The sequence below is a fragment of the Hetaerina americana genome, unplaced genomic scaffold, assembly GCF_022747635.1.
Source record: "Hetaerina americana unplaced genomic scaffold, ioHetAmer1.1.p SCAF_5, whole genome shotgun sequence".
NCBI classification, from domain to species: domain Eukaryota; kingdom Metazoa; phylum Arthropoda; class Insecta; order Odonata; family Calopterygidae; genus Hetaerina; species Hetaerina americana.
The window spans coordinates 58,650,741-58,677,869 of record NW_027287095.1 but is presented as its reverse complement, the minus strand read 5'-3'; the positions used below and the strand labels follow the sequence as shown (position 1 = coordinate 58,677,869).

General features: G+C 38.7%; 1 protein-coding gene across 1 annotated transcript in view; it reads right to left on the bottom strand.

Annotated features, from left to right (window-relative positions):
* LOC139694250 (partitioning defective protein 6-like) overlaps positions 1-26,748 on the bottom strand; it is a 153,836-nt gene extending 127,088 nt beyond the window's left edge. The window contains exons 1-2 of the mRNA XM_071592706.1: positions 26,518-26,748; positions 5,110-5,419 (exon numbers count right to left, since the gene is read on the bottom strand). Coding sequence (XP_071448807.1) covers positions 5,110-5,419; positions 26,518-26,580 — 373 coding nt within the window. The 5' untranslated portion in view covers positions 26,581-26,748. The remainder of the gene's footprint in view (positions 1-5,109; positions 5,420-26,517) is intronic.
* Positions 26,749-27,129: the final 381 nt, after the last annotated feature.

The following is a 27,129-nucleotide window of genomic DNA, read 5'->3' as shown; positions in this document are numbered from 1 at the left end:
ATACTCTTTTAAGCCCCGTTATGAATACTCTTCCCCGGCCTAGAAAAGCAGGAAACGTGCGTGATCTATCCCTTAGGTGTACCTGCGGCTCGTTCTGAGGCCCGTGCCCACCAATACATCATCGGCTAAATGATGAGATGTATCCCAGATTTAAATATAAACGATAATAAACGTCTAAATTGATCTAAAGGTATATTTTATAAAAATATGTCTAAGAGGCATAACATGATATTCATTGAGGAAAGCGGGAGTTGCAAGGGACGAGAGATACATTCACTAGGAGACTATATATACTACACCGAACGCATTACTGCAAAGCTCATGTGCGCTATTGAAATTGCTAGCTTGAATTTTGATCTCCGTTTCCCATTCACAATTCTATTCATTTCAAACAGTGAGGCATGACGCAATGAGTGTATGGTATAATACTGAGGGAACCAGGTAAAACCTGCGGACATGAGATATAATTACCATTTCACTAACCGTCTGGGACGGAAAACGACTACGATCCCCATTTTTTGGAATGACATTCTTAATTGAGTCGCACATTGGGCTGCGCATAAAACAGATTAAAAACGGAGCTCAAGTCAAAACTGATGATTTGCGTTAAAACTTACAATTAATCAGGGCGACCGAATACGTTAATTTCAGGAGCTTGCCGACTAACATCCTGAAAAACAGAACTAGATTCATACTTCTAAAAAAACTTTACTTTGCAAAAATATGGAATTAAGGCGACTATTAATTGATTGTGCAGATCTCGATTCCGGGAAATTTCGGGTTCAATGTCTTCTCCAGTTCCTCAAAACGAGTCTCTAAGATACTGAAATCATGTCTCCAACCATAAAGAATCATTGGAAATACAATTAAATACTATTTTCATTAGAAATATTATGTAGTTGAGTTCGTTGCGTCGCGACGTCTTCTGGTTGTTATCCACCCGATAGTGATGCTGTGTAACCCAGGTGCGCTTAACAATAATGTACTTATACGAGGATATAATGTCACTTACTTCAATTCTGCCATGGAAACATTCCACAAGACGACACCAGAAATCATCAAAAAGAATAATTTCTCGTCGGGTAACTTTTTCACGTTTCAAAATTCAAGACTAACCCAGGTTTAGTCAAGGATAACTAAACAATATCCAAACGCGCGAAATTCAAATGTGCCCATTACACCTTTTCCATCAAAATGATTTTCCTCTATCCACCAACGATCTTTACGCTTTCGCAACGGATGACATGGTATTTCCCTCGAAATACAAATCGTCCTTTGTCTGGAGGAAATGCTATTTCCGAGAAATATAAAACTCCCGGACGATCAACGCTCTTCGAGTGTTTGAGACTGCAACGAAGGAAAATAGCAATTAGACACGCCAACAGCACAACTGTTACCCAGACGAAACGACCTCGTTAACACTATAACGCCATTACGCCCATGCATATAAAATTTTCATAGGACAACCAACAACCGATGCATCTCATTCCGGTAGCCCATGATAACTGGTGACAGCATAATTCACATGTCCTTTCCACCCACCTGATAAAGGGTTACAAAACAACTTCCCCGGATGCGATGGCGAAAAAATCCAATGCCTCTGTAGCCTTCGAAATAATCATTCCTTCATTAAAACCTCCCTAGTGCATACAAGTCCTCCGCCGAAAGAGAATAATAATGATGGGCAATAGCAGTTGAGTCGAGATTTGGCGAAACCACTAACCCAGCAAACTATGCAGTTGTTTATCCCACTCCATGAACAAATTCATTCAATTTAGTGGCCGTTTCTTAGCTGGTGGTAACCGTAGTCCCAAACTACTTATTTAAACAGGCCGGCTTTTACTCAAAATACTAAAAGTAAGAAATATCTCAGGGTTGAAAATTTTATCATTGGTAGCAAGGTGAAACCGGGCTCTCCTGGAGGGAAGGCGTCATGAAAAGGCCGAAATCACGATACATAATTAATGGATATCCCTATAGATTGAACATACCTGTATACCATCTCTTACTCGGCAAATCTGCGAATGAGAAGGTGGCCTTTTATTATTGATATATATCTATTAATCATATTATTTCATTAATATAGATTTTTTTAATCTGGTAGAGTTAATCAAAAAGAGCACTTAGGAATTTCATAGAGAAGCGAAATAAAGTGGAAATAAAACTTTTACTTCCGAAAGGTGTTCTCTGTAAAAGAACTACTCGGTAAATAAGTTTTCTATTCAATTGATGTTACTCTCACTCATAAAACAAAATGGGATTAATGGTATCCTACACTGAATGGAGTTAAATTGAGTTTTCAAAACTTAAAAAAATATTCTATGTATAATTCAACCAGAATTCACAATCGCATCCCTAAGGCCTTAAAATGCACGGAATATCATCCAGATTAACGCATTTATGTTACCTATTTCGTCGTCAAAGCTTCCAAAAAGCACAGATTTTAACACACACATCGCCAATTAATAATATCGCGATTTATTATTAGAGTGAGACGACAAAAGTTTTCCTCGACTGTCATAATTGCTTCCCCTGACCACTATTCTCTCGAAACAGATTAAGGTTTTCTACTCTCGTGATGCTGGGGTAAGTTGTCGTTTTTAGTGATGCAACGCACTCCATTAGCAAAAAAGGGCTTAAGGCTAATCTCGTGCTTAACCACAGGGAAAATGAAGGAAGCTACTCTTTATTACCCCTGAGCCAGGGGAGATAATGAAAGGACTTATTTGACTCTACTGTCCACGGTGGTCCCCGCAACCGTAAAGAGGCAAGCCAGCTTAAACGGAACAGACCGCCGGCAGAATATCAACAATGTCGTCGCCATCGACGCTATCGTACGTGCTCAAAACAATGACCCCAATCCGCCCATGTTGATACCAAGTCCCACTTCTAAACGCGCGCCAAACAACATCCTTGGCCTACTTTGACAAGTCCTTAACTATTCTTTGAAGCGCAGGAGTACCTTTTGCAAAAGCTTAGTCCCTAATCCTATGTTCCTTTGGTTCTTTTGAAGGTAATAGTAAAACAAACTGCTTCGAAGCTCACGGCTCATGAGTTGACTAGCGTTGTACTTCGGAATGATGCGAAACTTCCATTTAATCACCTCATTCCCTAAGAACCAACACTCGGAATGTGTACCCTATAGAATAATATGTGTACTTCGGGAAAGATATACGTGGATCAGATGTTAAACCAGCAAGGCAGCTTTCTCTAGGCTGGTTGTTTGAGGGCCGTCGTCACCGCAATGGGAGGCTATAATATACGCGAAGCGAAATAATTTCTTTTCAGTGACGAACAAAATATACATCCGAGGTAGATTAATAATTGAGGTCATGCCTTCCTTAAGATGGGAATCAATGCTCCATCAGAATGGCCACCCATACCTTGATCCATAAGAAAGTGGCTTCTAAATCACGGGAGAGTGCCGACTCCGTTCAAATGAGGAAGGGTATGATCAGCAATGCTTATGGTCCGAAACAAGAGCCATTATATTTTAAACGAATGTGAACTCGAGTAACATTTATATTCGTAAAAACCCAGGTTTCATCCACCGTTATATGGCTGGGATTGATAGGTGTAACGAAGTATTGCGGAGAGATTAAATGTTATTGTGGTTTGAGTATTCCTTTGACAACTGCGGGACGACAAAGAAATTATCCTATTCATGAGGAAAGATAAGATGAAATTGTGGTTTTATGCAAATTTCATCCTACTGATTGGAGAACTGTGACTCTGATCTGCGAACTTGGAGGCCAATTATTGTAAGGCAGGATGAAAGATTTTGGTTGGTATAAATGTAATCCATGGCAGGTATTTCATGCGTGAACTAGGCAGTGAAAATAATGTCAATGCGATGAATTAAAAAAAAAAATAAGGAAGCCCAAGAAGGTTCCATTATTCACAAAACATACTATGTGACTTTAAGGAGGTGCCCAGTTAGTGTAATGTACGAATACTGGGCGTTGTAAAAATTTCGACGACAGGATTAAAATCTCAAAAATGGTAATCACGACCTAGTGATTATGGAATCAAAACTTATGAGACAAAGAAATTTGCGTTCGGATCTTGGAAATAATGGAAGGGCTGGTACCCTTGAATATTCGAATTGTGTACGCACCTAAAACAATTTCTTGTGGTTATCCAACTTATTTAACTACATTACTTCTTGGTTGGTCGTGGCAACGTAAAAAATGCAATGTAATGGCTAAGTAAAAATGCAATGAAATGCAAAATACAAGTGGCAATGTAAAAATGCAATTACCAACCGATCAATGACTTAATAAATTGTGTCATCAAAGAAATAATTATATTTATACACGCTAAGTTTTCCTTTTACAATAAAAAAAATCAATAATTATTTATTTCATGATACAGTGAAATGGGGATACTTGAAACATTTCCTGCAAAATGAAATGCACTAAATTGTTTGTAATACAACATTTCTACAGTTATAAACAAATCTTAAATATTTTAAGTTCGACGACAACTCTCAAGTTGTCAATAATATAAATCCATTCCTTACAAAATGGGAAAAAAAATTACAACGATGAGGAAAAAAAACATGAGAAAAACAGAAACATGGACGAAACCCGGAGTAATCTTTTTCTACCATAGTGACCATAGCATAAAATGAAAGAAATTACTTTAAATTGCTTTTAAGCTCCAAGGGAACTCATTCAACCAAGAAAAAGGTGGTGTCCGAGAAAAGAATCCCAGAACGGAAATTATTCCTAATTGCCCTTCCACCTCTTCTCAGCCAAAATAAGCGCGATCAGCCGCGGAGGACGATAAGGTTTAGGTCAACTGCAACTACTAGGTTCCCAACTGGTAAATGAAATTCGCGACTAATTGGATCTTTTTCCACGTTGCTCAAATCGCTAAAAAAATATCGGGGTTGACCTGTTAAATGGCCTCGAAATATTCACGAGACCTATAGCCCGGATTTCACCCGTTATCTTTGAATGCACCCAAAAAAAACACCGTTCAAATCAGTCGCCCGGAAACGAGCATAAAACCTTGAGCTCCACTTCCAGCAAACCCTCGACTCAGCGAGACCCCGATGGAAGGGGATGAAACGTCAGGGGGGGGGAATATATGCGGCCGCCCTACCTTTTCGCTGCACGATGACGCGGAGGAGCGGCCTGGCGTTCTGGATGGCTCTGTAGAAGTTGTCGTCGTTGTTGATGGGCAGGAGGTCGCCATCCTTGGGGTCCGTGTAGCTCAGGAGGAAGGGGGTGTCCGAGAGATTGTGCAGACTCTCCACCATAGAGCGGAACTCCTCGAACTTGCCGGCGGCGGAGGGGGGAGTAGGGGATGCGGCCGCCGTCGGCGAGGCGCCATTTCCCGCGCTCCCGGGTGAGTGCGCCGCGGCGGGGTAATCGTCCCTCTTGAGCGAGAAGCGCCTGAACTCCGCATCGAACTGCAAGGGAGAGAGGGATGCACAATGAGTACTTGCTTTGAGTCGTCGCCGGTCATCTCAACCGCTCCGTGTGCCGCAAGGGCATGTGGCATGGAATGCAAGACATCATCTGGGGGCTGCCGAATAGGAATGGTAACGGGGGAAGGGAGTGTCCCAACATTCGGGTGGTTTTGTCGTCATTTTCCGATGGGTACATTATGAATTATTTGGTTAACACAACCAATTTCGATCCAAAAATATTCAAAGAGCTTGTCAGAACTGATATGGTGTCACTCTTAAGCTATGGTTTACAAAGTTCGGCAACCTTACCACTCGACGCCATATTCGGTCTTTCTGTACATTGCTGCCGCTGTGGTATCCATTGTTTTTCTCTAATATTATTAGCATTTCACTTTATAAGGATAACAACGCAATAGTTTGATCTCCCACGTTTTGGCATTTTACGGGTTTAACAATATTAATAGCAATAACCCTCGGGCTAATAATGGTATGGTGTGCTACGTTGACCGTTCTTCGTAATCTAGAGCTAGCATTTTTCCTAATGAAAGGACTATTTGCTGTTTTATTCTTCAATAATGCCTATTTTGCCAGTGCCTTATCACATCATCATACATCTACATCATTTCCTAGTACAACTTTCAAGTATTACACCACTTGATATGATGTAAAAAATCGATACCGACCAAAATAAATATAATCAAAATGTAAATGAAGGATTGCATAAACTTTCTTCAACCCAAAAATATGACCTGAACGAAAACAAAATAACAGTTTAAAGGATTATGGAAGGAAACGGGATGGAAAAAGGAACGTAATGATGAATCAGTACGCCACAATGGTCTTCCACCTTCCCCAGATTTTAATCTGCCGCTGCTCATGAAACAACAACAGACTATGCACAGGCAAAAACACCTTGAGTATATTCTGGAAGAAAACGAAATGCCTCTCGGAGGAATAAAAAGAAACAAATTCCCTCATTATCCATTATTACCCCTTCTTCCGGAAGATAACGATTGGTAAGGATCCTCTTCTCGCCCCTCATCTAGTTTTCAACCTGCCGGATCTCATACGTTAACTTCGGAGGAAGATGTTCGTAAGGGTTTCATAAATGTCAACATAAGGTATTCCTTCAAATATTGTACAAATGTGATCCCTTAGCTTGGCAGCGAACTGGGCGAGTGAAGAACGAAAATTTAGATCTATCATTGTTGACGCCTATTTCCCTTACATTCCCTTTCGGACAGGTCTCGCATGGCGATATAATACGGAGTCGTAATTCGACTCCAATAGTAATTTCCTCTGTGTAGAAGAACACCCCAAAAATCTGTACCTTTCTAAGCGTCTTACTCTCGCCTATTCTCTGCGGAACTAGAGATTCAACTCAATTGACATTACCTTATATATGTATGCACAATTGATAAAATACATACACCCGGGAGACTCATAACTAAATTAAAATTACTGCAATGATAACAAACGCCTACTTTAGATCGCGACACCGAAGAAATAATTAAAGAACAACACTATCAATACATCGGCAGATCAGACTATGGTGACAAGGTCACGAAGACAGCCGAAGGTCTATATTTACGGATTAGTAATTCTCTCGTTCAAGTCTTTCCCCTCTCTCTTTTCACGGCACGCGTTCCAATACGCATAGTGTCATACATACGCGTAGCGACGTACGTGGTGTTTCATAGATACACTAAATACCTGTAGATTAAACCAGTAATTTTCAGATTGAGTCTGAAGCAAGCAGTTTTGAGCAAGAAGGAGGCATATTTTCGTCTACTCACTGGTCTTTCGGGAAAAGTTGGAGCTATTGGTAATATTATGGAGGTAAAAACGGGTTAGAGAATTTCTTATACAGAAGTGTACATTGGGTAACTGATTAGAGGAAAAGACTGGAACAAGAAACAAAAGGGAAAAATTGAAACCCCTTCGGATCGCATGAAATAGGATAATATTACTGTCATTGTTTTGCTGCCTACCGTTTAAGGTAGGATTCGGATGGACATAAACTTAACACACCTACATTTCTTGGCATTATCTAAAAAGAAAGAACCGTACCCCACACGCTATTATAAACCCTTTTTCAATTTCGCATACATTCTACCTTCCATCATTCCATCCAACATATCTATCATCCTTTTCCTCCTTTAACTCACTCGTATTTATTTCCCCCACTATAACAGTCTTCAACATTCCACCGCCAATCATAATGCTTTGCACCTTTGGACTTCTACCAACAATCCCCCCCCCACCATGACTTATATTTCATTTTTCGTTCTTTCCGTCCATTTTACCTATTCCATCATTCTTCACGTCCACATTTCAATAGCATCCAATTCACGCCAATCATATTACTTCAATGACAAAGTTTCCACACCCTACAAAACGCTACATAAAAAATGTTCACTAATTTTTTCTTCACAACCTTACTCAGGATCCTTGTCAACCAATTCCGCCTCCTTTATGAAATCTTCTTTGAATATCACAATTCTTCTTCTAATGTCTCCACCACCTCGACCATGCTGGCACACAACACTCCCAAATAAGGCACACTGTTCAACCTGCTCTACTTTTTGCCCTCCTATTGTTATCGTTTTATTTAACCTTCCTCCTCGAAAACTTCAAAACCTTTGTTTTGTTTAAATTGATCTTTAACCCATACCTATCACAATGATTTCCTAAGAAAATTTTCGAAAAAAAAGGTTTACTTTAGATATTGCTACAATGCCTCTAAATTCTTCTAGGTACACCCCTTGAGCGTCGAAATAATTAAGCTAGCGGCTTTTCCACGACTCGAAGGCTCCCTGGTAGGTGGATTTCGGAAGGTCCTTAAGGGTAAGCGAGCAAGCTTCTTTGACGACACTTTAAGTCCCATGGTGTTGCCCTTTGAGGGAGGATTTCACTTTTGGGAATAGAAAAAAGTAAACTGGTGCCAAGTCGGGACTTTAAGGGGGTTGGGGAGTCATCGCATCGCATTACGTCTTCGCAAGGAGACACTCGACTCTGCTCTCGGTCGTCCGTAAAGACCTTCGGGACGAGTTTAGCGCACATCTTTAACATCGCCAAATTCCCAATGAAAATGGTGGGCAATGTCATCTTATCCATACCAATACGAACTGCGACCATGCGCACCTTTAACTGACGGTCTCAATTCAGCACTGAACATATGAGCCAGGAAAATATTTGCTACCGATACTTTTTCTACAAACCTAGCATATATCCCGAGGAATAATAGTTAAACCAAAACCAAAGCTGGATTGAAGATATAAAGAGGAAGACAAGGATAAATTACGAGAAGCTGATTATGAAAGCCATCAGCGCAATGACCATGGAAGGACTGACCAGACACAAAGCAACCTATAAGATGTCCGTCCCGGAGAGCCACTGCAAAACAATCCTCGAACAAACAAACCAAGATAGCTCATATCAAAATATTAATCCATAACTCTTTAAGGCCTAGTCCCAAAGGCTTGAAATGGAAGGGTTTGAAAGCAGCAGCTCCCGAGTCAAATTCCTCATTAGAATGCTAAACGCCGCCTTCCCGCTGCCCTCCAAACCACGACTCTCTGAAAACGCCCGCACATCAAGCACGAATCAATGATTCCCTTCAAAAAGTCTCCGCGCCCTTTTTTCCCTTGAACTCTTTCAATATTAGGAATAAACAAAATATTTCTGTCGTAAAACGGGTACGACCCATGTTTTCAAATTATCACGCACACGGAACCAAAAGGAGGTGGTGTAGGTCTTAACCTAGTTAGACCTACACCTGAAATTTGCCTTAAAAAATGAAATTAAACGGGAGAATCGATAAAAATCATTTTGTTCCCCGTGTTGACTCCTTAAACGCCTGAGTAAAGCCCATCGGAGCATAGCCACCGCGCCGACGAGACAAGAAAGTCAAAATGCTTCAACCGCACGCTTTCCGACAAAAAAATTAGAGAGAAGACGGTAGGGAGACTTGTAAGTGACCACATGCATCAATTAATTTCCGATGGTAAATAATATGCAGGTCGACCGAAAAATAAGTAAAGAATTCCTTCCATAAAATATCCTCATGCTCATATTTTATTCAATTAAATCGAACAACCACGGTAATGCTAAATTAAATGTTGAAAACAACGAAGGAGATCCAGGAGTTAAAGTTGCTGAAATTTAATAGTTTTCAAATCCATATTCGTGCCGCATTTTAAAATATTATATCCTGTTTAGAAAAATTGGGAGTCCTGTTATGTACAACCCACATAAAGAGCAGTCTGTGAGAGACCACGATGTGGTGCACAGGCAGACCTCACGAATATTAGCGGCAAGGAAAGTCCCACAAAATAAAAATATCCGTGTTATGTTTCTGAATTGGTTACTGAAAATATTAACACCGAAAATGCACTCACAGAAAGGTTAGGAATTGGATATGGTAAGACGCTTCACAAAAATATTTCCACGTTAAAAACAACCAAGTGACTATTCCGGTCAAAATATCGCCATCCCGAGAGGAAAGATACGAATAATAATAAACAGTAAAACATAAAAAAGCTATATTTCACCCATCGGCAAAATATATTATGATAACCGATGATGGCGGTGAATCAACTGGTACTTGTAAAGCTATTACTAAAAGGACATTCGATCAGGTTTATCTAATAGGTAATTATTTAATGTGCAGTTCTCATTCCTCCGTGTGTAAAGAAATAGTTTTGGTCAACATATGGTGGACACCCACAATAAAAAAAATATTTTGGCAAATTCATTCACGCTAACTCATCCATTCATAACGCTATAAATAAAAGTTTAATTTTTTGAGATCACTCACGCATTTTAGTACATATCCTTTCAAATGATGCATTTTAAAATCTTAATATGTTACAAAAACTGAATTATTTTATAATATTATTTTGTTGTTGTCCTTTTTCTATTCATCCCTATCGTAAAAAAAAGATTTACAAAGAGAGCGTAAGAGTCTACACAAAATAGCGAATTTCAATCGTTAAAATCTCCTTGAGATTACGAAGCCAACCAACCATTTCATCTCATTTTCTGGAAGTAACTCGACGCGTTTCACCACGGAAAAGTAAAGAGATGTACGTCGGAGTGCCATATGTAAAAGAGGAAACAACTGGAAAATTGAGAAAGAAAATTACTTCGTCTGAGGCGGAGGGGAAGGGGGTGGTTACAAGAGGAAGGGCAATGGATTGGTACCAGCAGGAAATTAAAAAACATAAGTAAAAAAACAGTTTCTAATTACACAGATCCCTGAGTGGATGGGGAAATCCTGAATTTTAAATTATTCGAGGCTTCATCTTCCCATTTCTACTGAGCTACCACGGCCTAAGCTTCAACATTGCCCGCAGTACCTATCATTGTCCTCCGCTGACTTCTTTCCTCTCTCACAAGTCAAATGAGGGCCCACGTTTCCCTTACGTGTCACAGCACGAATTTGAAGTTGTCAGGGAATTTCGATTATTTATACAACGCTGGAAGATTCACGCTTCGAGCCTTTACTCCAGTAAGAGTTTGTGGTACTTCTCCTCTTAGGAGTTATAGGAGAATACTAAAATATTAAAACAAAGATCAATGATTTAGGAGTTAAAAGTTCATCACAGTAGCTGAATGAACTGTTACGGATGAAAGCGACGGAGAGATAACGGGGTACTCCCAGTGACGTCATGGAAGCCACTGATGTTTGAAGGGATCAGTAGGATAGCTTGTTGCGACATCAATTGATAACATCGCGTTGGGATTCTTCCTGAGAAGGGGTTTGCCAAGTGGGAATCCGCAAACAAAATGATATAAACAATACAAAATAGATATATTCCCGGAGTGAACAGAAACACGCGGATATTGCTACAGAACGTAACTGACTTATGGCTCAATGTATCCGTAAATCTAAAAGCATTACTTCTGATGTTCTACGGAAACCTTAGAATGGGATATAAGGATTAACTCGGTGGATTACACGCGGATTTATGAACCAAAAAGCTTTCCAGCATGTTTTCTACGGGATTATGTGTCGGTTAAGTCTAAATAATCCCTTGACTGTGGAATTTTAGAGTGAAGAAGAAACAGTGGTGAATATAAAAAAGCGGGGTAGCCCATTTGACAGAGCATTCGGTTAATGAACGGAGGATTCCGAGTTCAAGAACGGGTGATTCTCTATGAAACCTCCTGTTTTCTCCCATGCTGTGCGATTTTTCGGGTATCAGATATTCCTGAAAAGAAAAAAAACAACTTTTACCCACTCAAAGGAAAGGAGTCTGCCTCCTTACCTTCATGTGCGAATTTCACTTTGTATGAGGCTTGGTATGAGTTGAGCTCAAGCCCCTGTCTCAACCTCCAACCCTAGTTGGTAGGGAAGAATGAAGACCGGAATTTATCAATCTTCGAAATGTTAAAAATAAACGACAGTGAAATATTTACTGCCATTTTGACCATACGAGCTTTCCAACTGTTGTTGAGCGGAGCGATACGTGATTGCGTGGGCACCTTCAAAACACTTCGAAGGTTCACTTTTTAATGAGGTTCCTTCGCCGACCCATCCGCTCCTTACTGGATTACTTTGGAGCCGCAATATAATCCCCCGTTTACGAAAATTGCCTCCGAATCAACCTCTCTTCACAGCGTGGATTGCCTTGGGACACCAATAAACATGGGGAGAGCGCCCGACCGAAATAAGGCGAGTCATGCTGGGCTCTCCCGGAATTCATTCCAGAGGCGAACGACGTGATCAACGATGACGACCGATGCCCGCGTCCAAAAATATAAGCAAAGGATTACCGTTTATCGCTGGCGCGGTCGGATTTGAACAAGGCCACTCAAGTGAACAGCGAAAATTCCCTTACAATCGAGATGAACACGACTGTTTACATAACGCCTTGTCAGATATCCGAAAACGGCTTTCGGAATGACAATATTTCGAAGGCTAAATCATTGGATCAAGAACTAAATCTCTTTTATCGCGCGTCTATCGACTAACACGAGAGAAACTAACTCACGTGAATCAAACATTCCAAAAACTTTAAAAAGGCCAACAGATAAAAAGAGAGGAACAGGACACCTTCGAAATGCTCATATATAACCGGGGCAGAGAATGTAGAACAATCGCGGCGTGTCTGGTCTGCAATAGTTTTGTGCACAACAGACGTGGAATTCATAGTCATCTCAACGAAAGGAAAGTGATGCCTAGTCACGTGATCGCCTCAGTTGGTTATTAATCACGCGCATCTATCCCAAAATAAATACAGGAGCATCGAATCAATTTTTTTACAATTAAGGAGTTGGTTAGTGATAATCTTTCATGAGTGACAAATTTTGTACGGCACACTCCATCTTTTTCTTTAATTGGCTTCTACGATATCGTACCACGATTGAAACGCTAAACGCGGGAAATGATTATTTTTTATTGCTGAAACTACCATGTGATCCGGTCTAAAAGAGATTGAGAACAACACGCATACATCTTTTTATTGGAATTTTTCTAGAATTCGTATTAACTTCGGATTATGTAAAACTCTCCGCGTGCTCGTACCAAGTGTTATTATCCTTAAATTATATTTATTATTAGCGTTGAATAAACGATCTAAGGTAATTCACGGGGGAAACATTTCATTAAAAATATCGGTGGGAACCCATATTTCCTTAAGTTATTTCAAACACGTACGGGAATACCCTTATTTAAACATGCACATCGAGCCATTAATTCAGTAATTATCATTCAATATATTATAGCTTAAAAGTCACACAAGAGATAACTTCTCCACAAGGAATGTCTAATTTGGCGATCATGTTCCAATACAATAATAATATAAAGTCGTACTTAATGTTCAATTCATAGCTATCCCTCTTTGACATATGGCAGTCACGCGACCTTCACCGCTCCGAGGTGAAGTCCCCATTTCGCGGGAAAATAACATATTTGATTTTTAACTACAGAAATGTATATTGTTGTTTTTATGGGAGGACAAACGGTGTAAATAGATGTTTTGGACAGTCCGTGGAAGATAAATAAGTATCGTACTAATATGATCCTAATTATTTATTCACGGACTAAATTAAATTTTCAACTGTGGAAAATGAACAGGCAACATACACGTATAACAATACCCACATGACATAATTATATATATGTATACAACCTCCACATTTCCACAGCGCCCGAAAGGGTTCTACACAAATCCATATTCAATCGACTGGAACGTTCTTTCGGAGAATGGCTGTAATGGTGCCGCTCGGATTAGCCTAGTAAGAAACAAAAAGCCCTTGCTAGCCCAAAGGTCAATAGTTCGTGCACCGCCTACAGCATATGTACCATTTAAACTCATTTATCATGAAACATATAGACTCATCTTCGGGGACATTTGATGACCCGCTAAAAATTGGCTCGTCGAGATCCCACAAGTACGTAGATAGGTCAGCGGCGTCCGGAATGGAAAAAATAAGGATAAAATTAATTTATCATACATAAACCCATTAGAATATCGTTTTTAAGCAAAAATTGTTACGGTTCGTAGACGACTAGAAGATTATTTCCATCACAATACTTACTTCACCTGGAAAAATTCCTTCATTTGTGCGAGGTCTAATTTCTACTCCTATAGATCATCAAAACCAGTCCAGAGCGAACAAATGTGGCATGAAGGCTCTACGGTCGGAGCATTCGGCCACTGACCGGACAGCTTCAGGTTCAAATCCGGGCGATAGCTTCGTGCACTCCTAATTAGACCCAAGCTACGTGATCCTCCGGGTGTTAGACCTTTCTGGAGAAGTCGCACACGGAAAGGAACTGACCATCCTGAATGTTTTTATTTTCAAAGCTTAAGAACAGGCGAGTTCCCAACCCGACCTTTCCGCTGAAGATTAATAGGTTGGCTGAAGTTGACAAAAATACAAAATCTCTGAGAGAGCAAAAATGATTGAAATAATTGACGCTTCCACTGCACATTTCCCCGCATCTAAACAAAGAGTAAAACTAAATAGAAGGGCTGCTAATGTGATTCCTAAAGGGCACATCTGATAATGATGACAACTGAATGAACTGAAAATGTTACGCGCGTATTTTGAAAAAACGAATCCCAACCAACAACCCGATCTCCACAGACGCAGTGGTAGTTGAGTTAGGTAATACAGATAACGCAGTGGTTATTGGTTCCCAAAAGGTTAAGTCATAACTGCGTCCCAAACAGAACCTAACCAGGGAGAATCGAACCCTCGACCTTTCGGCTTCCGAACTTCCATTCTAGCTGACACGAGTAAAAATTACGTTATTTTCGGTTCATTATGGGAGGCTAGAGCATTTGACAGCCAACCGGTGGGGAGTGAGTTCAAATCGGGATGATAGATCCTTACACTTCCAACCAAAACCACTTTCTGTGAAAATATCAAGGTCCCAGGACTTCCTCTGAAGTCATAGTCAGGCAGGGGGGGAAGGAAATGTTACCTCCATCCGAAATTTGCAAAGTGCACACGTCGTATAGCTAAGTGCGAGCTGAACAATACCGAACCAACCTTACGGCTTACCACTGCGTCACGCAATACCTGCTTCCCCATTCGCCCCAAAACTGAGCGGATAAGCAGCATGACAACGAGCAAGTTACTGCATGAATAGATTTTTTTCTGCGGAAACAAAAGAAATTACCGTTGACCTGACGCACCACAGAATCCCGCGAGAGGGCAAAAATAGAACGACGATCGACTTCCGGTGTGAGAAAAAAAACGAATCGGATCCAAATATATGCACATAACCCCAACGGCAGAAAAAAAACAAAGAGAAGGAACACACATGCAGTTCGGGGGCGATCAATCGATACACGGGCGACACATAAGGAAGATATTTGGAGGGGCAGAAAGAGAGCGAGGAGCCAGGAGTAAAAACTCGGGGGGGGAGGGGGCACTGGGGAGAGAGAGGAAAGTCAAGCAGGTGAAAGAACATGGTGGAGCAGCATGAAAAGGTGCCCGGGGAGGGGGGGAGAAGGGATGGTGCGGTGATGGTGCGGTGGGGTTGCCAAGGGCGCGAAGATCCGTGCGCTGGGCGCGTGTTCGAGGAAGAACATCTGGAAGGCGATAGCGGATTCGAGTGGGAGGGCCATTATGTTTCGGACGGAAAGACGGAGCGGTAATCCCGCCAAGGGTTTCCAAGAGAAACACAGTGCTGAGTTGATTTGGGACCCCGGCCACGTTTTAAATATTTTCGAAATTGTTACCGCACGGATACGCTACTTTCGTTGGGCGACCTCACTCAAGCACCAAAATGTCATTTTCGTGAATCAAAGTGTGGAGCTAAAAAAATCTACTATCGAGCTTCAACCCAACAAACGGAGAACTGATTCTAGCATAAATGAAATATTTTTGAAAATGATCTATTATGGGATCAATGAAAATACTTCATGAGGCCAAAAGTCAACCGCTTTATACAGTTTAGTTCAGCTTAGACTTCCAACGTTTAAGTAATAAGGGAGGCATTCGTTGTTCATTTTTCCAAATTACTCGGGAACCTTAAATCGGGAATTTGCTTCCATTTACGAATTCAATGGACAATTATTTCCTTTTAATCGGCAATTTTTCTCGACGCAATATTTTATTTTCGCCGCACCAAAATGATTGTGATTTTTCTTAATTCTGCTACTTCTCTTCAGGCACGCAAGGCAGGAAAGTTGGCTCAATCCTTGTTTCCCGGGAGCTTACGCGGCGGAATCATCCGTGCAACGACGATAAAACAGCACACGCTCAAGTGATTTCCGATCGGAATGAACCCGCTTTCGGTTCGATCCCTGTGTGAACGATAAGGATAGATAAGAGGGAACCCAAATTTGGACTGGGCGTCGTGTGTGCACAGATGTTGCCTCCCACTTCGGAAAGATGACCGGAGATGTTACCAGCGAGTAATCAAGACGAAGAGTTTTTCGTTCACCGCGGGTGTGATCAAAATCCATCCTTAACAGGTCGTGTTCACGAGCAACTCGACGCGCAAAACAAAGGCATAGATTGATATTATATCGAAAACAAATTAATTCGAGGCACTACAATAATTACACGATATTATCGCTTGGATCGGAGAACAGATGGGGAGCCGTCTTCACACGACAGAGGCGCGTGTTCGGTACCAGGAAATATCTGATTTTTCAATGTTTACTTGGTTTTCAGACAGCTCAATGACGGCACTTCAAAACACTTACGCTTGTTTTAAAAACGGAAATATGTCATCCAATTTTGCCCAGCACCTTATAGAAAACAACCACTCCAGTGACTTTGTCCCCAAAATTCTGCATGTAGAGAAAAAAGGCTTAAGATTAGATGCCTTGGAACGGTTGGAAATTTCAAAGAATAGTCACCTTAAGGGTATTCTAGTTAATGACCTAACTTATTCCTCCCGTTCCCCCCTCCTGGACCTCCCTCTGTTCCTCAGCCCCTTTCCCCCCCTGAAGCAGTACCCAACCGCAATCTCCCACCCCGACGCCATACACAACCGTCTTCTCCCCCTCCCCCCAAACTTACACACCATTTCCCTTTCTCTTTCCCCTCCTCCCTCTTCTCAAACACCTCCCCTCTCCAGTTCTCTATCCACTATATAAAGGTCTTCTGTTCTTTACCTGATGATGACTTTGTAAGTCGAAACCTAGGTCGTGTTAATAAAATATATGTGGAACAACCAAGTATTTCTTTCTTTTCCGAATTAAGACGGAGGTTTAAATTTCGATTTAATTAGACCACTTCCAAGAAACTGCGGGAGATGCCGCAACAGTAACTTTTAACTGAGTCATACGCTGATTTGCATTTCAATGCAACAATTTCAGAGCGTAAAAATCCCGGTCAAGGCGAATGATTTTAACACTGAAATTGATGCATAGTAAGACCACAAGAAGTTTGAAATTACAGTATTTGGGCTTTGAAGGTGAACGTTTGTCAAAGATATAGATACGATTCAGAGAAACCGCTAAGTTCGTTAAAAATTGCTACGAGAAGCGAATATGCCGGAAAATTTTGGCTAGGGGCCTCTTGATTTTCGAAGAGACCAGGCAAGATTTACACTTAAATAGAAGTACACCGAGTCAATTGGCCACGCTGAGGGAATAATTATGGCACCGAATTATGTTGGTAGATTCGACCACAGGGATGAAATAAAATAGATAGACACCGTCAGCGACATATTCAAGCACTCGTTCTTCCTCTCACGATACTTAAAACAGATCAAAACCAAGCATTCGAATACTTTTATTAAATAATCAAATTCAATAATAGAAAAAACATTCTGCATTACGCGCAATTTCTGCATGTATAAGATTATTTTTGTACATGAACAATAACTAAGTACTTAAAGAACACAATATACTATATTCTCATGCCCGTTTTCGCTCATATTTGTTCATATATGGTTAGTACCCTAACACCCCCCACCACACGCCCTTATGTAGGTTGGCGGGGTATTGTGTAGATGTTGAGACATTGGGATAAGTTGCGATACAGCAAATTACAACACATACAATGTACCAGTATCCCAATTCGTCTCAATATACCATCGTTCAATTTTATTGAATTTCGCATTTTCACTTACCCTTACCCACGCGTAAGAAGCACTTGATTTTCACCCTATCCATCTCACTCTTCCCTTTCTCCACCTGACCTTATATAGACAATCTTGAAAGCTTCCCCATTGTTAGTCGCCAGGGCGAAAGCAACATTTGAAATGAACGGGGAATGCAAAAGAGATTGGGAAATGAATTCCCATTATGATTTGTGGTTAGCGGAAAAAATCTGTTCCTTGATCTATCCAACTGTTTCAAATAACCATTTTTCAAGTTATGCACATGCAAGCTTAACGGTAGATTAAGGTTGGCTACGAAGAACTGATTTCACGAACGATCAGCTAACCTAATTTCTTCACAGAATTCCGACCTAGCGTTGAATTTTCTTGCCCTAACCTCAGAGCCCAAGAAGACGTGCAAATTCCAAGAAGATTCCCGCGGAACTTCAAATTAAAAAGAAGTATAGAATTGAAATACTTCGTAAATTAGTTATGAGAGCTAAATTTTGTTCGCATAAATAGCGGATTTATTTTTCCTATGAAAACGATCCATTAGTTCCCCGTTGAAAGCATGTCCGAGACTTTTTCCACTAACGTGTTTGACGGGGTTGACTAATCGTAGGACTTTCGAGTAAAAAGATATTACATACGCAGTGCATGAATGACCCATCTAATATTTTAAAAAACATATATTAGCCAAGCAATAAAACTAGAGGTATGAATGAAACTCAAATTTGGTGGAACGTGTAACACATTAATCCGAAAAAATCATAAATAGGATTCATTCAAGGTATTCAAACAATTAAAGGTAGGCTTTTCAGGTCCCCTAACGATAGTTATCTTGAACGTATCACGAAAAAATACTTTTTTGCCACAAATTATTCCCTTCTTCAATTCTTCCTAACTACTAACAGCCTTCTAAAAGCATAGGATTATCAAGTTAAAATTTCCTCATGCTAATCGGCCCCATCCTTGTCAATTTAATTCCAAGAAAGAGCGGGAGATACCGCGACAGTAACTTTTAACATTTGACGCAACAGGAGTCACATCCTCCGGCTCGATAGCTTAACTGGATAAAGCACTCACTCGGCCGGACATGGAGGGATCCAGGGTTCGAATCCCGGTCAAGGCGAATGATTTTTATCATTGAAATTGTTGGATTGCTTGTCAATTTAAATTTTTCCAGATCAACTGACACAATTCCACGGTATTTCTTAGGCCACTGAACTCCACGGAAATCAAGAAATTTCCTGCCTGAGCACACACTAATACTATATATCCCTAATTTCGAGATTTTTTTACTGGTTTATGGATGAAAAAGTAACTTTTATTTCTTGCACATTCATCTTCAACCATTTAATCAGTTCTATGAGGAGCTTACTGCCAACCACAGAAGAATGACGACGAGCACTTTCCAACAAAAATTTGTACCAAGTACTGATAACCCCACATAAAAAGATATCTTATACGAAGAACGAAATTTCTTCAGCTTCACGCTCTTTTACTTTTTGATTAATAATTAGACAACAAAGGAAAAACTAAAACATAACTTCATCCGGAATATAGTATACCCTCCTCATGTGATACGTCATACGTGCATCTGTGTACATGGTAACCTCTAAGCTGGGGTATGTGGCATGGGGTGATTCCACCATAACATTTATGCAACATCAAAGTTAAGTGTATAAAATGTCATTCACTAAAGCAATATATCTGCTAGATATTGCAACAAGATAGATTTTCTCACATCAGGCCTTACATTCCCAGTTTCCCTCATTAATCAGTATTGTATTATCAGTACAAAAAATGTATCTTCATAAGACGTATAACCATGGCCTTGAGTGATATTCCCAAACTTTTTCCAATGCACTTCCACAAAGAATCAATTTTATTTTCGTTGAAATAAACCATGATAACATCTAAACATGAGAACCACAGCATTTCTACAAAAACGTCAGAAATTCCAATGAAATGAAAAAATGTTTTAAATGAAATTCCATATGAAGTGGTTGAAGACACAAAAATGTAAGATAGTGAGTATGAGCATCATATTTTGAACCATGTTAGGTAAAGTGATACTATTAGAATGAAAATATTCACTATCTTAGATTGACCAACATACCTGTAGTGGATAATGATTTAACACCTAACTTTTCAATAAGATGAAACTAAGGAGGCAAATACCAACGACTGATGTCAATAATAACAGCTAAAAACAGTCACAAATGAACTAGGAAAATCCTCTATACCAGCAGCAATTATATGTATCATTCATTTATTTAAGCAAGATAACACCCTGACACTTTCCTTCTTTCCAATAGTTTCCTATTGCAGGGAGTAGCTTGTTGGAGCTAACTCACCAACAACTTGGAAGGACAAGAGATTGTGACAGGACTTTCGTGATGGCATACAAACTTCTGTGCATCTAATGTGTTTACATTTTGACCCAAATAAGTAGTCAACATGTGCACTGGTGAGAATCACCCAAATAGAACCCACTTAATACAAGAAAGGAGACTCAATAAAGTCATTATGATAACCACTAAGAGTCCCCAACACCTAAGTACCTTCACAACATATCTGCTCCTATAAAATCTCTTTTTCCTCTGTCATTAATTGCAACTCATTAAGTTATGTTAAATGGAATATAATATGCCTCATTTATTTCTAAATGAAAGGGAGGAGATATTTATCAAAAATATGGAACAACAAAACAGGCAGAGAGAAAGAACATTAATTAGCCTACTTGTACAGCTGCCCTGTAGAATAGCCAAAAAGATTTCTCCTTGAAAACCTTTTTTTGTTACACCGAGGTCAGTTTGGGATCCTTATCTTGCTAGGGAGATTAAACAATCCAACAAAGTTCAGCAACTAGCCACAAGATTCCGAATGGGAAATTTAATAAGAAAGACTAGGAGTGGCAAAATGTTTAAAAAATTGGGCATGGAATCGTTTGAATTAAGGAAGAAGAAAGCGCACCTGAAGAGTAAATGCCATTCTTATATTCGGGATGCTGCATGGAAAGATACTTCAGATAGGTTGGAAAAACCCGACGAAAGACCATCGTTTTAAGATAGAGGCACAGAGCCATTTCTCTACTACAGGAAAGCATTCCTTTTTAAATGTTGGATAGAAGATTGGAATGCTCTACCCAAAAGTATCCTAGGGCCCTTCCCAAGTAACATTGGGGTGCTTGTGACTAGGCTGAGAATAAATTGATGTCTTTTTTTGTAAGAGTATGTTGTTTATGTCTCAGTATATATTTTTTATTTCCTGCACTATTGGTATTACTTCTTTTTCACCACTTCATGCCACCACGCGACAAAATGGTAGACTTAAAACTATTGTGTTAATAGAAGGACCTAATTTACAACTAACCATTAGTAGGTTATATCTCAATTGTTCAAGCCATAATTTGCATAAAACTACAAAAATTTCACATCAGGAGAGCTTAGCATCTTACAGTCAAGTCTAAAAGATGCCATTCATTTTGCTGGATGAAACTGCTTTAAGTCAACAAACATTGAATTAGCTGTCTATTCTTGGTTCATGATTCTTTGCTTGGTTCAAGTATATATCATTTACAATCACTATTTCATGACACTCTTATTAAGTGATTTCTGATACCTACTCATGGTAAAATAGGAATTTAGGCTAAGAAAAGCTGAAAGGACCTTATAAAGACGAGCTTAGTGTGCGTATAAATCACATTAGGAAAAAAAATACAACAGTTTTTACGAATTTCATTTTTGGATATTTCAAATATTCAGTCTTCAGTTAATGCAATCTTCCTTTTTGATAATATAATTTTTCTTGATATTTTAGCACACCAAATTTTTTCACAATGTTGATGTTAATCTAGTGATCTGATTCAAATTCAAGAGACCAAGGGGCTTAGAAATGAAGGACTAGACTGTCAAACCTTTGGAAAAACAATTCATGCTCTGATGATGGGTCATCAAATGCAAAAACTCACATGTATCAACCCAGATTGGTCAAGGACAGGGCATTAACATTTTTGTACTGTTAAGACCCAGAAATATTGGACCCATCCTGGATACCCCTTGCCATTTTTAAATAAAGCTATTATCGATCCACTTAGCTGTAACTTCTATCTAAAAAGAATTGTTTTCAAGAGAAGAGAGATGAAAACTCACATTCCTCACAACAGTAATATGATTTTAAGTTATCACTGCCTTTCTGACTTGTTATTGGAAGCAGCTGTTATTTATATCCAGTTCATTTTAACATACAACCCATTCAACTAATGAGCACAAAAAATACATACTTCATGAAATAGGTGTTGCTACAATTCTGGAAAAAATGGTGTAGCTAATTTTGCAGCTTAATAACTCTACCTTAAATCACAGATAGTTATAGAAAAATACAGTACCATATCAAGGCAGAAAACTCCTTTTTTAATGGATTTTTCCTCATATAAATTATAAAAATTACTGTTCAATTCAATTGATTATAAAACCACACTAAGAGGTGCATACCATTAAATTGCAGTAAAGTTATTCGCCAATAAAATTGGATCACATTAGTAAAAGTTATATTTTGGCTATCTTACAGTTTAATATAGCTGCAGCTATCATCAGCTCTAGTGAGACATTACTAAACACACGCACCCCTCACAGAATATGCAGAATATGAATACCAAAAGAAAACAAAATTAAGAGCATAAGAGGGTAAAAGGGTTTGGGTAAAAAAAAACCAAATAAACACTTATCATTCATTTTCCAAAATCTGTCAGAAATTCTGGCCATTACTTTGATAGTTCCAACGAGGGTCATCAACCTACCTTCTAATATAATTTGCTGTCTCAGGCGTAACTTTATGGAATTTGCATAACATATTGAAATGAAATAGCTGACTTTGTAAAGTGTGTATTTGTAATAATTGACTTTGTAAGTGTATTGAAAAGTGTGTGGAATTAAAAAGTCAATTATTTCATTTCATTTTACCTTCTAATAACTAAATTTCAAATCCACTAATTAAGCTAAAAACCCATGGGAATGTAACTTCTTCAGAAATAATACTCGCAATAAATAGGCATACATGTGCTGGTACTACTGATTTCAATCACAGGCATGTGCAATGAACATAAATAATAATCACACCAAAAAAATAAAATGCCATAGATTAATCCTAAATCAACCAGTTTTTCCTAGTAACAGATTTTGGAAAACAGTGATAACACCCTATCTCAAATATATTTTGCCAATGTGCTATTCCTGGGTCATTTATAGTCCACACACGAATATGACAAATAGTGAAGGGAGAAATAGAACAACTTCAACACTGCACCTACTGATGCCATTTGAAATAAAATTTGGTTGGGTGTATGCTAGTTTCATGACTTCAATAAACTAAGGAAACCAGCAGAGAGAAGTCTTAACTGGAGATTCAGAAAAATAAATTCCTGGTAACCTTGAATGTCATTTTGAGTGTGGCAATGCTATTACCCTCAACTTTGTTCCTCACTGTACCCCAATGTTAATTTTTTTTCATTGGTTTGATGAGATGATAATCTGATGGCTGGTAAAATAAGAGAGGCCCACAGTGATTTTCAGGTGTACCAACTGTGGCACAACACACATAATCGGTAAATCCAATTACTTTCTCATTCTTGAGACAGGACTGATTCAATTGATATAAATTCAAATTTATAAAGTAAACGAGTAAAAATACTTTAGTGAGAGACAATATTGACAGAGATAGGAGTTTTAAATGTTATGACATAGTGCATCCAGGAATAAAGTCATGATATTTAAGGAAAAGGAGGCATACAAGGGCAGCTTTTTATAATATGGCACCCATTAAACCAAATACCTGGCTGGTGATAACTGCATGTGTGGTTTAAAAGACTTATCGGAGTAGTAGCTGTTTGGAAATGCATCTGACAGCATTAATGGGCTGACAGAACTGACAACATAATTCATTATTTTGTTACATGGTGTAGATATGTTATGAGGGAGAGGATAAATGGGAATAGAAAGACATGGCAACAGTAACAGCATGGCAATAAGAGGAAGGGTCAATGAATCCACAGTTTAATGACCCATCTGGTAAAATAATACTGCGATGAAAGTCATTAGGGCACTCAACTAAGGATCTGAATACCACTTATAATTCAAATGATAGTAATTGAATCTGAACCCTACAATTAGTAGATCTTCAAATCCAAAAAATTAGTTCATTGAGATTAATGCATAGAAAGAACCCAAAAAAGTTCACTTGTTGAGCAGATGCAGAGTTATGCTTCAACCCTAAAGTCATGTGCATTATGTGGCAAAACAGATATCAGAGAGGGAATACTATCTGGTTTGCATCATAGATCAGTGAAACATACATTTGCACTCAATTAAGGACGCCAAATGCTATTTTATAAAATTTGTTAAGTGAATAGCTTTTGTACACAACCAATAAATTCACTCAATTGGCTACGATCCCATACTGTTGATGGTTCAAGCACTTTCAACTGATAATATTCAATGCACGGACAACAATAATCAACCATTGGGTTGGTTTGACAGACAGAGCACACCTAGAACTAAACCCAACAGCGTGTCTAATTCATTATTCAAAATAGGGGAGCCATTTTCTTTCCCTGTATTGCCTGTGATGCCCCAGGAAGATCTGATATCCGAAAATACCCACACAGCACCTTCAGCCACACACAGATTGGGCGTAGCTGAGCGTTCCAAGAGCATCACCCGGAATCGAACTGAGGTTTCCTGGGTCAGTAGCGCAGCACCCTACCCACTGAACTATCCCCTCCTAAATTCCTATCTACAAACACGAAAATTTCTTAATTTAAGTCAACATAACACATGCGAAATTACAACTCACACTGACTCTTCACACTATGCATTTTGAAAATATTCATCATAAGTTCGTTAAACAAACATATAATATTATACTTGGAGCTAAATATAATCACACAGAAACTGATATTTTAACTGACCCTTGTAAAATATATATTTTAAATATTTCGGGACCACACCACTAAACATTATCCTGTCCAAACCACGACAATAAGAAAGTTTTAAGTAAATGCATTGAAATATGAACGATAGACGATCTTCTATAAACACTAATCAAAACAAAAGCTTTTCAAGGATTTTCAAGGAATCCCCTTATTGTGTCATCCACTTCAACAAATATCATTCATCTATTATGAAGGACTCCTTAGCATGAAGAATTATATTTGTTTTCAAAGCTATATTCGAAATCAGCCATCAAGAACCTTTGCACTCCAGAGAGAAAAATCAACATTGAACCTAACGCGATACCTAAGCAGAATGATTCGATTTCACAACAAAATTAAATGAAGCACGAAATATAATGTCAAAGTAAGGTACAAATTTGGAACTCCCAAAACTCAGGACTTCAGAGCTTCAACTAAAAACTAGTACCGATACTCAGTAAACATTCTCACACTTTGCACAATATTGAAAAATCATTATTAAAATTCAACAAATATTGTAAAATAGCAATATCAAATAAATACAGATTAATTTCAAGGGTGGATTTTCGGAAAAAATACTCGTTTAACTGGCGCTCTTGTCTCGACACATTACGTATGGCAAATTATATTTTGTGAGATAAAAGAGTCAAAGGTGTCAAAAAGCAATGAATTTTTCATCTTCACCACAATTACCCTATTTAAAGACAACCCCACTAAACTTAATACTTTAATAGATAACATCTATTTAACAATTTTTAACGCATAAATAGGTCAGTGCACGCCGGGTCTGGGATTAAAAGAGCCAATTTGCCCCTACAATTTTATATTACAATTACACAAATCACTGTTAACTGCTTGTCGTCATTGGGATGAAATGAAGAAGTAAGCATAGAAAAAACCAAACTAAACATCACAGACGGCAGAAGTTCACACTCAAGGATGAATCGAGGGTAATATAAACTTTCAAAATCAGTGAAGATTCGGCAAAGTCAAACTCAAGGTTTGCCCCAAGGAAGAAATTCAGGAAATTCGGGCCAAGATAGAAGAAAATCACGCCCAGATGTGTCTAAATATCTCTGGATTGCAAATAAACCAAGGAGCACATCCAAAATATTGCAATGGATATGTACCATGTGTTAACAATTCAATTTATTTCAATATCAACGCTGAAAACAATTTTAGTAGCCTTAAAAACTGGGGATACAAAAAACTAGACAAGCAATTAACTCGTAGCCGCATAGGACCAATATTTATCCGGCTTACTAAAAAAAACATCACTGTCCCAATTTCAAAGTAAACTTAACAAAGGTATCGCAACAGACACATCGAACGTCAGTTACGGAAGATCCATCGAAGCGTAAACTGAATGAAATGCAAATTGTATTCCGCATTCATAAAATGTGATAAAAGCATACTTCTCACTTGTTGACAACGAAATATTGAAACAGTTCCTCAAGGTTATATTTCACATAACTTTCGGAGGAAAGATAGAGGTTTACTACAAACCAAACCTTTGAGAATACACTGTATCCTTCAGAACAAAACTTCTCAAATTCGAGCACTAAAATTCATTAGAAACTTGATCTTAATATTTTAATAACTCACCTTAGTTTTAACCTCAACTTGGGTGCTATCAACTTTCAGATGAGTCTTGGATATTTTCGACATATCGAGTACATTCACACGATTACCGAATTTAGCACTTTCATTTCACACCATACTAAAATTTTAATTTCACATCACTTATATACAAACTAGAATTAAACTAAATGCAACCATCGTAAGAGCAGGACGAACATAGTCTCATCATTAAATGAATGTACACAACGTGGTGACGTCAGGCGCACCTGTTGTAGCCTCCAACCAGTCTATAACATATTCATTGTTCTCATTATTTTAGTGATCATTAAAAGAAAATTAATGCTAAAAATAAACAAATTTAAATATTTAATATTTAGGATAAAAAATAATTGCTTCTATACATATCTGAATAGTAAAACTAAAATAGTTCCTCAGGAACTTGTAATGTCAACTTGGCAACAGTTTAAACAGAATATCTGTCTTTAATGACTTTTTACTGTTACTTTTTAATAAAAAAATTAATTTTTTGAGGATTGGTTATGGGTAAAATAGTTTTTCATGAAATGTATAAAGTTATCTCTCTTTTGATGAAAATGAAAAACGAAATGAACTGAAACAAAATAATATCGAAAGCGC